The sequence below is a fragment of the Physeter macrocephalus genome, chromosome 9 (assembly GCF_002837175.3).
Source record: "Physeter macrocephalus isolate SW-GA chromosome 9, ASM283717v5, whole genome shotgun sequence".
Classification (NCBI taxonomy): Eukaryota; Metazoa; Chordata; class Mammalia; order Artiodactyla; family Physeteridae; genus Physeter; species Physeter macrocephalus.
The window spans coordinates 80308361-80323090 of record NC_041222.1 but is presented as its reverse complement, the minus strand read 5'-3'; the positions used below and the strand labels follow the sequence as shown (position 1 = coordinate 80323090).

Sequence of the window (14730 nt, the reverse complement as noted above, 5' to 3'; positions counted from 1 at the left end):
CCGCTCCGCGGCACGTGGGATCTTCCCGGACCGGGGCACGAACCCGTGTCCCCTGCATCGGCAGGCGGACTCGCAACCACTGCGCCACCAGGGAAGCCCAGTAACTCACTTTTTTTGAATGACAGGCCAAATAGCGTACAAAGCCTTTGAGAGTTTTTTTGGGGGGGGTGGGGGGGGTGGGGTGTGTTTGTTTAGCTTGCTTTTTTCAAATTTTTTTACGTGGGCGCGTTTACAACCATGAACCCTCTGTGGTCATGTTGTATGGGCTAGAAAAGTCGGGAGGGGGCCAAAGATTTGGAGTTTTTAAAACATCAGAAATTTGGGACCAGAATGTCAAATAAAGGCCAAGGAATTTTCCAGCAAAGACCTGTATGTGCCTCTGCGTTTGTCCTAATCTGAAACTGTTGGAAAGCTCCCGGGCTCCTGGTTTCATTCTAACCTGTGTCCCATTTAATGCATCTTAACTGAGATGTGACTGAGTTATTTATCAGATGAGCAGGCACTTTTGGACCACCCAACTTCAGTTCTTTCTGGATGTCACTCACCTTTAGTGATGTGCAGCTCAGAACAGTTTTTCATTACTCCCCTCATGAGAGGTGGAAAGGTGGTTACAAATGATAGAATTCATACTGTGTGCTGGGGTCATTTATACATAAACTTAGATAAATATATATTCATTGTGACTTTATCCATTAAGCTTAAATCAAATTGATGTTTCAGTCTAATGTACTGTGCCAGATTCGCAGGGAAATAAGCCCTCATATACATTACTCATATACGTGTACAAGAAAGACTGCATCAAAAAAGAATTTGCTTTTCCTAGTTATATCAAAGGCCTCTTTCCCCCAGAGTAAAAGTTAGGTCCTGCTTCTTTAGAGTTGAGCTAATTATACCTTGGTATATAATACATTTTAATTCATTCTTTTTATTATTTAGTCATATACCTCTTGATTTCTTGAAAAACGTTAACTAAGGCCCCAGAAAAGAAAGGCAAACTCTGTAGTGGAATATCTGAATTTTTTGTTCCGTTCTCTAATAGGAAGCATTAACTTGATTGATTGGCTGGATGTGAAAGATGTGCTGCTGCTTGTATGTGAAACTGTGCATGTACATTTTAAAATAAATGGTACTTTTAACAAGTTCCATATTTCAGCACGTAGTTCCAGTAACAATTATACAAATTTTGTATTTATGAAAACCAGTTACAGGGAGGCTAGCCTAGCCAATAGAAAGTTGGATTGATTATCCAGGCCACAGAGACAGCTGAGGAAATCTCACATCTGTGGCAGTTCCAGGTTGGTAGTGGCGGAGCCTCAAGTCAGGCTGGAAATCAGCACCAAATGTATTATTATTATTTTTGTAATTGAAGTATACTCGATTTACAATATTGTGTTAGTTTCAGGTGTACAGCATAGTGATACAGTATTTTTGCAGATTATACTCCATTATAGGTTATTACAAGATAATGGACATAATTCCATGTGCTATACAGTGTATCCTTGTTGCTTATCTATTTTATATATAGTAGTTTGTATCTGTTAATCCCATACCCCTAGTTTGGCTCTCCCCCCCTTTCCTTTCCCCGTTGTTAATCACAAGTTTGTTTTCTACATCTGTGCATGTTTCTGTTATTGCATATACCTTCATTTGTATTATTTTTTAGATTTCATGTACAAGTGACACTATTCAGTATTTGTCTTTCTCTGTTTCACTTATTTCACTAAGCATAATATTCTCTAAGTCCATCCATGTTGCTGCAAATGGCAGTATTTCATTCTTTTTTATGGCTAACATATTGCATATATATACTACACATCTTAATCCCGTCACCTGTTGATGGGCACTTGGGTTGCTTTCATATCTCGGCTATTGTAAATGGTGCTGCTGTGAACATTGGGGTGTATGTATCTTTTCGAATTAGTGTTTTCATTTTTTCCAGAGACTGTACACAGAAGTGGATCATATGGTAGTTCTATTTTTAGTGTTTTTTTTTTGTGATATGCAGGCCTCTCACTGTTGTGGCCTCTCCCATTGCAGAGCACAGGCTCCGGACGCGCAGGCTCAGCGGCCATGGCCCACGGGCCCAGCCACTCCATGGCATGTGGGATCCTCCCGGGCCGGGGCACGAACCCGCGTCCCCTGCATCGGCAGGCAGACTCTCAACCACTGCGCCACCAGGGAAGCCCTATTTTTAGTTTTTTAAGGAGACTCCATACTGTTTTTCATAGTGGTTACACCAATTTACATTCCCACCAACAGTGTAGGAGTGTTCCCTTTTCTCTACATCCCTGGCAACATTTGTTATTTGTAGCCTTTTTTTTTTTTTTTTTTTTTTGTGGTATGCGGGCCTCCCTCTGTTGCGGCCTCTCCCGTTGCAGAAAGATGTCTATTCAGGACTTCTGCCCATATTTTGACTGGGTTGTTTGGTTGGTTTTTTTTGTTTGTTTTATTTTAAAATTTTATTTATTTACTTTTGGCTGCATTGGGTCTTTGTTGCTGCGCGTAGGCTTTCTCTAGTTGCTGTGAGTGGGGACTACTCTTCGTTGTGGTGAGCGGGCTTCTTATTGTGGTGGCTTCTCTTGTTGTGGAGCATGGGCTCTAGGCGCGCGGGCTTCAGTGGTTGTGGCTAGTAGGCTCTAGAGCATAGGCTCAGTAGTTGTGGCGCACGGGCTTAGTTGCTTGGTGGCGTGTGGGATCTTCCTGGACCAGGGCTTGAACTCATGTCCCCTGCATTGGCAGGCGGATTCTTAACCAGTGTGCCACCAGGGAAGCCCAGGTTGTTTGGTTTTTGATGTTGAGTGGTAAGAGCTCTTTGTACATTTTGGATATTAACCCCTTGTTGGTTGCATTATTTGCAAGTATTTTCTCCCATTCTGTAGGTTGTGTTTTTATTTTGTTGATGGTTTCCTTTGCAGTGCAACAGCTTTAAAGTTTAATTAGGCCCCATTTGTTTATTTTTGCTTTTATTTATTTGCCCTAGAAGACTGATCCAAGAAAATATTGTTACAACTTATGTAAAAATGTTCCACCTATGTTCTCTTTTAGGAGTTTTATGGTTTCAGGTCTTACATTTAGGTCTTTAAACCACTTTGAGTTTATTTTTGTATACTATGTGAGGAAATATTCTAATCTCATTGTTTTATGTATGGCTGTCCAGTTTTTCTAGCACCACTTGTTGAAGACACTGTTTTTTCTCTATTGTATATTCTTGCCTCCTTTGTCGTAGAGTAATTGACCATTGGTGCATGGGCTCTGTATTCTGTTCCATCGATCATGTGTCTGTTTTTGTGACAATACCATGCTATTTTCATTACTGTAGCTTTGTAGTATAATCTGAAGTCTGGGAGGGTTAAACTTGTATCTTGTATCCTGCAATCTTGCTGGTTTCATTTATTCTAATAGTTTTAGGTGGAAACTTTAGGGCTTTTTATATAGAGTATCATGTCATCTGCAAATAGAGCCAGTTTTACCTCTTCCCTTCCAATTTAGATACCTTTTATTTCTTTTTCTTGTCTTGTAGCTGTGGCTAGGACTTCCATTAGCAGTGATGAGAGTGGGCATCTTTGTCTTATTTCTGAAATTAGCAGGAAGGGTTTCACCTTTTCACTGTTGAGTATTATGTTGGCTGTGGATTTGTTGTAAATGTCCTTTATTATGTTGAGATATGTTCCCTCCATACTCACTTTGATGAGGGTTTTTATCATGAATGGATGTTGAATTTTGTCAAATGCTTTTTCAGCATCTATTGAGATGATCATTTGGTTTTTGTCTTTTCTTTTGTTAATGTGGTGTATCATATTGACTGATTTGTGTATGTTGAGCCATCCTTGTGACCCTGGAATAAATAAAACTTGATTATTTAAGTGTTCCTGTATTGGGTGCATGTATGTTAACAAGTATAATATCCTCTTCTTGTACTGATCCCTTTATCATTATATAATGCCCCTTTTAAAAAAGTTATTATTTTATTGTAGTGTAGTTGCTTTACAATGTTGTAAAGCAAAGTGTACAGCAAAGTGAATCAGTTATACATAAACATATATCCACTCTTTTTTAGGTTTCCTTCCCATTTAGGTCACCACAGAGCATTGAGTAGAGTTCCCCGTGCTATACAGTATGTTCTCATTAGTTATCTATTTTATAAATAGTAGTATGTATATGTCAATCCCATTCTCCCAGTTCATCCCACTGCCTCGTCACCCCTTGGTAACCATAAGTTTATTTTCTAATCCATGACTCTATTTCTGCTTTGCAAATAAGTTCATCTGAACCATTTTCCTAGATTCCACATATAAGCAATATTATACGATATTTGTCTTTCTCTTTCTGATTTACTTCACTCTGTATGACAATATCTGGGTCCATCCATGTTGCTGCAAATGGCATTATTTCATTCCTTTTTATTTATTTTATTTTATTATTTATTTATTTATTTGGCTGTGCCAGGTCTTAGTCACGGCACACAGGATCTTCATTGCCGCGTGTGCGATCTTTGTTGCAGCATGTGGGGTCTTTAGTTGCGGAATGGGGAATCTTTTAGTTGTGGCATGGGGGCTCTTAGTTGCAGCATGTGGGATCTAGCTCCCTGACCAGGGATCGAATCCAGGCCCCCTGCATTGGGAGTGCGGAGTCTTAACCACTGGACCACCAGGGAAGCCCCTCATCCCTTTTTAATGGCTGAGTAATATTCCGTTGTATATATGCACCACATCTTCTTTATCCATTCCTCTATCGATGGACATGGTTGCTTCCATGTCCTGGCTGTTGTAAATAGTGCTGCAGTGAACATTGGGGTGCATGCATCCTTTCGAATTATGGTTTTCTCTGGATATATGCCCAGGAGTGGGATTGCTGGGTCATATGGTAGCTCTATTTTTAGTTTTTTAAGGAGCCTCCATACTATTCTCCATAGATGCTGTACCAATTTACATTCCCACCAACAGTGTAGGAGCGTTATATAATGCCCTTCTTTGTCTTTCATTATAGCCTTTGTTTTAAAGTCTAGTATTTTGTCTGATATGAGTATTGCTACCCCCACTTTCTTGTTGTTTCTGTTTGCACAAAATATCTTTTTCCATCTCCTCACTTTCAGTCTGTGTGTGACTGAAGTGAGTCTCTTATAAGCAGCTTATAGATGGGTCTTGTTTTTTTATCCAATCAGCCACCTTATGTCATTTGATTGGAGCATTTAGTCCAATTGACATGTAAAGTAATTATTGATAGATATGTACTTATTGCCATTTTATTCCTTGTTTACCAGTTTTTTGTTTTTGTTTGTTTGTTTTTTGTAGTTCTTCCTTGTTCATTTCTTCTTTTTTTTTTTCTCCCATTGTGGTTTGATGATTTTCTTTTCTCCTATGCTTGAGTTCCTTTCTTTTTGGTTTTTGTGTATCTATCATAGGTTTTTGATTTGTGGTTACCATGGGGTTCATATATGTTGACCCATAATTATATCTGCTTGCTTTAAACTGATAGTCATTTAAATTCAAACATATTCTAAAAGGTCTACATTTGTCTTTCTGTTTGCTGTTCTGATTGGGTGATTTCTATTTTCATCTTCCACATCACTACGTGTTTTTCTGTGTCATTTGGTCTGCTATCCATTGCTTCTGGAGTGCTTTTTAATCTCAGAAGTTGAACTGTTTTTGATAGGGTCTTCTTTATATTTTCTAGTTTCTTGTTAAAATGATCTGTGCTGAGATCAATTCTCTTCCCTAATTCAGTTAGCATTTTTATTAGCAATGTTTTGAATTTAGGGTCTGGTAGGCTGATTATCTCTGTTTCATTATTTATTTTTTTCAGGGGTTTTCTCTTGCTCTTTCAACTGAGGGTAGTTTCTCTGCCTTTTTATCTTATGTAACTTTCTCTGTCTATGAATTTAGGTGAAACAGTTATATCTTGTGGTCATGAAGGAGTGTTCTTATGTGGGAGCATCCCTGTGTAGACTGTGTGTGCCCAGTGCCTTTGGTGTTAGGGCTGAATTTGATGTGGATGCCAGTCATGTTTTTCCTCAGAGTGTGCTGGCTGCTATCACTTTGGTAGGGGGTGTGGCTGATGATTGGGGAGCTAGAGTCTGTGCAGGGTGTAAGGCAGGACTTGCTCTCTGCTCAGTGGCTGTAGCCAACCTGTAAGGGGCAGGTTCTGCTCCCAGGTTGCTGAAGAGGATGCGCTGAAGGTTGGACTGAAACTGGCTCTGTTTCCTTTAAGTGTGTGTTTTTCCTTCTCCCTGCACTGGGGCCTTTGCCCCAAAGGAGGGGAGTACTGTAGCAAATGGGACTCATGTGCTTACAAAGACCTGATGTTCTGCCTTTGTAGGCATCTGCAGCTCTGCTCAGACGCAGCTCATGATGTGTCTTTTCCCCTGTTGTGGTTGTCCCAGATCTAGTGCTAGGTTGTTGTGTGGCGTGGAGTGGGCAAGGCCAGAGCATTCACTTAGCTGGGACTGGGGAGCATGGTTTGGTGGTTGGGGGAAGCAGTTGCGCTGCTTTCAGAAGTCTGGGCTGCTTCTCTGGTGCTGTTTGAGTAAGCATCAACAATGGCCACTGCTGCCTCACCTGGACCACACCTTAGGCCCCCATGTCTCCTCTGTGTCACTAGATCGAGTCTTTCCCCAGGTCCTGGCTACCCTAGATCCCGTGCCAAGCATGGGATTGGTGTGGATTGGGGAGTGTGGCAAGGAAGCAGCCGCTAGGGCAGACCTCTCTCCTCCCTGTCTGGTGGTGAGCCAGCACCCATGTACCTCTTACTAGTGGAGTCTTGGCTTCTCCCGTCTTTCTGTCTGTCCCGGCAGTTCTCCAGTCAGCCAAAGGGGTTTGTCTCCTCCGCATAGGCCCCACTCACTCCCCAAGGTAAGTGTCTGCCCATGCGATCTCCCTTTCCCTCTTAGTCCCATCCTAGGGGCTCAGGTCCAGCTGATGCTTTTCTTTCTGTCCTGCTCAATTATGTATGTATCTTTATAACAGCCTTGATTTAATAGGATTTCTTCTGCCAGTTTCCAGTTAGTTTTCCTTGAGAATTATTCCACATGTAGATGTGAGCTCCATGTCCTCTTATTCCGCTATCTTGATCCCCCTCCCTTAAATGGATTTATTAAATTTTATTTTAGGTTGGGGTATGTACATTCTCTGTTTTTGTTCATAGATCTTGAATGACTGATTTTTAATATGAAAGAACACCTATGGGGAAGTGCACTGACTTTGCAGTGTTTTAATAAAAATGCAGTAGAAGTAGAGAAGGAAAAACTTTAAAAATTTCATCAGAAAAGTTAGATAACAAGGCAAATCTTGAGCATTTTAAATTTTCTACTACATATCAGACTTTTTTTTTTTTGGACTGATTTTGGAAGAGACTTTGCAGTTATCTGGTCCATTTTCTTAGGCTCTTCATAAATTCTGCTGCATGTGTAGATCTCTGTTAAGATCTCTAATATAGGAACATCTATAATCTTCCTGGTACCTTTCTCTAGTTACAGGAAGGTAGAGTTCATATGGAAATCACCTTTTGGAAACTATATCCTTATTTTCTAAATAATTAGGTGATTTTTAGTAAATTTAGTAAATTTTGGGGATTGTGCAGTGGTCACCACAATTCAGTTTTAGAAGTTTTGCATCACCTTAACAAGTTTGCCCATGCGAGTTTTGTACTCAAACCTGGCGCTGGCTTTCAGCTTCAGGCAACCATTGATTTGCCTTCTGTCTCTATTGATTAACTTTTTCTGGACATTTCATATAAATGGATGTATAGAATAAGTGCTGTCTTATGCCTGGCTTCATTTAGTATAAAGTTTTTGAGATTCATCCATGTTGTAGCATGTATCAGTAATTTGTTCTTATTTATTGATGAATAACCATTGTATGATTATACCACATTTTGTTTATCCATTCATCAGTTGATGGACATTTCAGTTGTTATTACTTTTTGGCTATTATGAATAATGCTGCTGTGAGCATTCATGTGCAAGTCTTTGTGTGGACATACCTTTTCATTTTTCTTGGACAGATACCTATGAAGGAATTACTGGGTTGTATAGTAAGTTCATGTTTTAACTTTTTAAGAAATTGCCAAACTGTTTTCCAGTATGGCTGTACCATATCAAATTCCCACAGGCAGTGTATGAGGGTTTCAATTTTTCTGTATCTTCACTTGTTATTGTGTCTTTTTTATAGCCACCTTACTGTGAAGTAGTATCTCATATTGGTTTTAATTTGCATTTCCCCATTGGCTAATGATGTTGAACATATTTTCATGTTCTTATTAACTGTTGCTATGTTGTCTTTGAAATGTCTACTGAAATCTTTTGTCCATTTTTTGGATTGGGTTTGCCTTCTTACTGGGCTGTAGGCATTCTTTGTATATTCTGAGTACAAGTCAATTATCAGATATATGTTTTATAAGTTATTTCAGTAAATGATTTTTTTACCCAGCCTGTTATCTGTCTTTTCATTTTCTCCATGGTATCTTTTGAAATACAAAAGTTTTTATTTTGAGGAAGTCCAGTTTATCAGTTTTTTTTGGATCATTCTTTAGGTTTATTATCAATTTCTGTTAACTTTTGTGTATGGTATGAGGTATGAGTTCAAATTCATCTTTTTTGGTATATGAATATCCAGTTGTTCTAGCACTATGTGTTCAGAAAAAAAAAAGGACCTTTCCCCATTTAATTGCCTTGGCACCTTTGTTAAAAGTCAAGTGACCATAAATTATTTCCAGATTCTCATTTCTGTTTGAGTGATCCTTATGCCTCTTATTACACCAGCACCATACTGTCTTTATTATATGGTATCTTTGTAGTAAATTTTGAAATTGGGTAGTATAAGTCTTCCGATGTTTTTCTTCTTTTTCAAAATTGTTTTGGCTATTCTGGTTTCCTTACATTTCCATATAAATTTTAGCATCAGCTTGTCATTTTTTCCAAAAAGCCTACTGTGATGGATTTTGATAGAATTTGCATAGAATCTGTAGATCTGTTTGGGGGAGGATTGCCATTGCCATCTTAACATGAACATGGAATGTCTTTCTGTTTAAGATATTTAATTTCTCTTAGCAATGTTTTGTAATTTTCAGTGTACAAGTCTTGCCCTTCTTTCGTTAACTTTATTTTGAAGTATTTCATTTTTTGGTGCTATTGTGATTAAAATTATTTTTCAAATTTCGTTTTTGGATTGTTCATTGCCAGTATGTAAAAATACAGTTGATTTTTGTATATTTATCTTGTATCCTGCAACCTTATTTGATTATTACTGTAAGCAGATTTTTTTGTGAATTCCTTAGAATTTTCTACATACAGTATCATGTCACTGGGAATATAGACAATTTTACTTCTTTGTATCTGGATGCCTTTAGGTTTTTTTTTTTTTTTTTCCTAGAATCTCCAATACATTGCTGAACAGAAGTGAGGAGAGTGGACATTCTTGTTCCTGATCTTAGGGGGAAAACATTTAATCTTTTGTTACCAAATGCAACTTTGTGTGCCCAACGCACAGTAGCGGTCTGTGGCCTGTTAGGAACTGGGCTGCACAGCAGGAGGTGAGCAGCGGACATAAGAGTGAAGCTTCATCTGTATTTACAGCCGCTCCCCATCACTTACATTACCACCTGAGCTCCACCTCCTTTTAGATCAGCAGCGGCATTAGATTCTCATAGGAGTGCAAACCCTACTGTGAACTGCACATGTGAGGGATCTAGGTTGCGCGCTCCTTATGAGAATGTGATGCCTGATAATCTGAGGTGGAGCTGAGGCAGTGATGCTAGCACTGGGGAGTGGCTGCAAATACAGATTATCATTAGCAGAGAGGTTTGACTGCACAGAGACCATAATAAATCAATTGCTTGCAGACATATTAAAACACTATCGGTGAGTGGCAAGTGAAAAGAAGCTCAGGGCTCCCACTGATTCTGCATTATGGTGAGTTGTATAATTATTTCATTATATATTATAATGTAATAATAATAGAAATAAAGTGCACAATAAATGTGATGTGCTTGAATCATCCTGAAACCACCCCCCACCCCCACCTGGTCTGTGGAAAAATTGTCTTCCACAAAACTGGTCCCTGGTGCCAGAAAGGTTGGGGACTGCTGGTGTAGCTAAAGATTTATTGGTTTTGATCTTTTCAAATCAAAAGAGAACCAACTTTTTGTTTCATTGATTTTACCTGTTGTTTTTCTGTGTTCTATTTCATTGATTTCCACTCTGATCTTTATAATTTCTTTCCTTCTGCTTGCTTTAGGTTTAGTTTGATGTTCTTTTTCTAGTTTCTTAAGGTAGAAGCTTAAGTTATTGATTTGAGACCTTTATTTTTTTCTAATACACCTGTTCAGTTACAAGGTTCTCTTTAAGCACTGCTTAGGCTGCATCCCCCAAATTTTGATATGCTTTGTTTTTGTCCTCAGTTCAAGATATTTTCTAATTTCCTTTGTGATTTCTTTTTTTGACCCATTGGTTATTTAGAAGTGTGGGCCTAATTTCCAAATATTTTAGGATTTCATACATTTTTGTTATTGATTTCTAAATTTAAGTCCATTGTGGTCAGAACATGTGCTTTTTTTTTTTTTTAGTATTTATTTATTTATTTGGCTGTGCTGGGTTTTAGTTGTGGCATGCGAACTCTTAGTTGTGGCATGTGAGATCTAGTTCCCTGACTGGCGTTTGAACCTGGGCCCCCTGCATTGGGAGTGTGGAGTCTTAGCCACTGGACCACCAAGGAAGTCCCCCAGAACATGTGCTTTTAAAATTTATTAAGGCCTGTTGTTTTGGCTGTATAACAACAAAACAACTGTATTTCTACCCAACAAAGTAAAGCTGTCCTTACAAGTGAACAAATTTTACTCTTTCCCCAAATGAGCAAATGCACAATTCCAAGTCATTGTATTAATTGCTTACTATATTACTTTTCAAAATCAGCAATAGTCCCACTGAATATTCTGTTGCTTAAAGACAGAATTATAAAGCTAACTTCTAACAACTTGTACACAAGATAAAAATGGGAAGGAAAGAGAAGGAAATTTGCTAACATATGTGTACATGTGAGTATATATATATACACACACATATAATAAGCAAATAGTAAGTATGCAAAACTACTTACAATCCTTGTTCCTCTAGTTGACCACAGCGCTATAATTGATATCTGTGACTTCTTTCCACAACTTATTCCCTATTTCCTTTGCCCTCAGCCAGAGCCTTAGATGGTTGGGGTTTTTTGCCTGGTAATGAGCAGATCTTTATTCTTGAAGGATCTAGCTTCAGAGCCTTCTCTTGCTCTGATCCCACTCAAAGCAGACAGCTTACCCATGACTCTATAGACAGGTCAAAACAGTACATGCGAATGTGATATATGTTGCCTCCAAAATTCAAAAAAATTACCTCACCATTATGATTCTTTTCATGGTAGGTGGTGCAAGGTAGAGAAACTTATATTTCACCTTGTAGAGGATACCTCAACATACTCCAGATCAAGAATCAGCAAACTATGGCCTGTGGGTCTGATTCGGCCTGCTACCTGTTTTTGTGTGACCTGTGAGCCAAGAATATGTTTTATATTTTTAAGTGTTTGAAAAAACCCCCAAAAAGAATATGTGACAGAATCCCTAAAGCCTAAAATATTTACTATGTGGATATTTATAGAAGAAGTTTGCAAACTTCTGCTTCAAACTATTAAACCCTATTTGCTTCACTGAGGTGGGGGACCCATGAATTTTTGTGGGGTTTATTCTCACCACTTATTGGCATGTGTGTTAATAAGGCATCTAGAGTACTTGTTATTTCCTGTTCATCAGATGCAATCAGCATAATGTTGTTTAAGTTGTAGACCAGTGTGATATTTTACATACCGTCAGGACAAGTACTTCTAGCTCCTGCAGCCCACATGGCTTCCCCAGTGCCCAGCTCCTGTAGCTTGAGTGGTTCCTCCAGAGCACGGCTCCCCCACTGCCTAGCTCCTTGGACTTGCGGCTCCTTTGGCAGGCTCCTGGGCATGTGTGGCTTTTTTAGTGCCCAGTCCTATTGTGCACTATGGCCAGCAGCACCCAGCTGCCAGCAACTTACCCCATCATTCCCCTCAGGTGATTTTGTAACAGAGTGCCTCTGGTGAGACACCTCCTTGTGACCATGGCACCCTACAGGGTAAGTATCTGGCAAGTTACAAAAGGTGGATTTCCAGCAAGTTCTACCGGCACAGCACCCATAGACACTTCACTGTCATTCAGTGAGCCGTGGCTGTGCCCTCTCCAACAAGATCTAGATCTTACTGCGTGCATGGTGGGTAAGGTCAAAGGGGGTGTTCTTCCTTGGGTGCTGAATTCTAGCACTAGAAGGTAGTGGGTCCTCTTTATATTTGCTATTCCTATATTCTTTAGTTGTTTTTTTTTTGTTTTTTTTTTTTTACTTTTGACTAGCTAAATCCATTATCTTTGCTTCCAACCTTCTCAAGAGATAGTGAGTGGTGAGAGTATTTAGCCTATTCATTTTCTTGAAGTGTGAAAGTAAAACCTTAGGGTTATTACCACTTCCATATCACAAAAGGTAGGTTTTGGTGAGAATATGACTTATGTATGTCACTGTACAAAAGTATAGTGATGAATTGGGCTTTGTATTTCCTTTGCTTCTTTCAGGCCTCTGAAAATTAGAAATAGTACAGGTATCAAGGGAAGTGGGGTTGGGGGTAAGAGAGAAGGGGAAGAGGAAGGGAATTGGTGCTGTGGTCAGTGCTAATGGCATCCAGTGGGTAGGACCCCCAGATGGCATGACTTTACATCTGTCTGGCTATACTTCTTATTACCTTTTACCCCGTGGTTTTCATTTTTCAGATTTTTAGGACTGTTGTTTTTTCATTTTCCTTTAGGGGCCCAACACTGATTTTGTAATACATAATATATATGTTATATAAACATTTTGTGTAAATTTAATCTATTTTAGCATAATCTGAGATCTGGGGTCTGATACTCTGGTAACTGCCAATAAGACACTTTGAGACTGCTGTTTTTCACATACACACAATTATTCAGGTCAGGCATTATTTAAGAATTTGAGTTTGGCTCTATGATCTCTTACCTGGTCAGGTTTGAAGGTGCAGAACTGCTAAACTAATTGGCTTCTTTCATAGGAATCTGGAGGTGCTATTTACCTTAATGACTTCCAACATCCTCCTGGGCTGGTTCCTTTTTTGTTGTTGTTGTTTGTTTAGAGCAATCACATTATAAGTCCTCCTTGTACTTAATCCTAACCCCATTTCTCTGATTTTGTTCGTACATTTATGTGCTGTATCCATAGATTTCCTTACCAAGCCCTGATTGCTTGATGATCATTTCTGGTCCTTATGCACTGTAATTTATACTGTTTTCTTATGTGTGGATGCTTTATTTCTACAACTCTTAGCCTGCTTCTTCAGGATTGTTGACCTTGCTGGGTGCCTACCCAGCATCCATTCTTGCTTTTCTCCTTCCTAACAGGGCCTGGATTTTCTTTCAGAAGTCACCATTATATAGACTTCAGGGAACACACATCTCACTTCTAGCTCCTGCGGTAGACTCTGATTGGCTTAAAACAATCTGCCTTAAAATAGGCAATAAAATTTGCATGATCACAGTCATTGCTTAGGGATGGACATAAGCTTAAACAAGTACAGTCTGAAAACATTTGAGGTCTTTTACTTGGGGGGATGCTGCAACAGCATCTCATCTATACTCTCTTTTTGGGTGGTATGATGTGTAATGGGACTCCTGTAATGACTGAGCTATTTTGCTATCATGAGGGGAATAGGATGGAGGTAGATCAATCATGAAGTCTGCCCTGTCTCAGGATTTGCCGGTTTCTTTTTTTTTTCTTTTATAAAATTATGTATCTTTTGATTTAGCAGTACATGCAAGTGATATAAAATTCCCCAAAGTATAAAAACCTATTAAACAATTAACAAGTTGCCTTCCACAGAGCTTGCCACTGTAACTATAAGGCACATGTTTTCTCCATAACGTGCATCAAAGCTTTCTTGTGTTTAGTCATATTAGTTAGCACTTGAGCACTATGCTTGGGGGCCATTTTAAACAGCAAAATCACCCACAAAAAGCATAAAAATGTGAAAAATATGACACTAAATAGACCCCAAAGTAAAATTTGTTTATAGTACGAGCAGTGAACAAGAAGGCAGAGAGACATGTTGTTGAACCTCAGTCAGCTAAGAATAAGTGTACAGGGTGATGCAGATTTTTTGCTGTTCTGTGCATATCTGCAAATGAACAGAAAAGTTCAACGGATATTGATTTTGGGGTTACAGGAAGATTATACCGAGTAGATGAATTCACAAATGCAGAACTAGTGAATAATGAGGATGGATTTCCTTAATAATATCCCTTGGCAGTCTCTCCTAATAGTATACAGAATGTTGCCCCATTCTTTTAAATAGTTACATTTTATTTAGTTTGTAAATGCAACACAATGGATTTAGATTAATTTTTTTGTTGTTGCAAACAATGTTACCAGAAATATTCGCATACATGTCATTTTGCACATGAGTAACTATAATTGTAGTATATCTTTCTAGAAATTGGATTGCCAAATCAAAGTATATGTGAACTTTTCATTTTTTAATTGAGGTATAATGACATATATTAGTTTCAGGTATACAACATAATAATTCAATATTTGTATATATTGCTAAATGATCATCACAATAAGTCTGGTTAGTATTCGTCACCATACATAGTTACAGAATTTGTATTTTCTGTGACGAGAAA

At 38.7% G+C, this 14730-nt stretch overlaps 1 protein-coding gene across 9 annotated transcripts in view; it reads left to right on the top strand.

Annotated features, from left to right (window-relative positions):
• FANCC (FA complementation group C) overlaps nt 1-14730 on the top strand; it is a 325534-nt gene that overhangs the window by 1196 nt on the left and 309608 nt on the right. The window contains exon 1 of one of the 9 annotated variants that reach the window (XM_055087268.1): nt 9682-9904. The exons of the other annotated variants lie outside the window; for them this stretch is intronic. Within the exon in view, the coding sequence (XP_054943243.1) occupies nt 9902-9904 (3 nt within the window). The 5' untranslated portion in view covers nt 9682-9901. Of the gene's footprint in view, nt 1-9681; nt 9905-14730 lie in introns of those variants that run through there. 9 annotated transcript variants of the gene reach the window in all.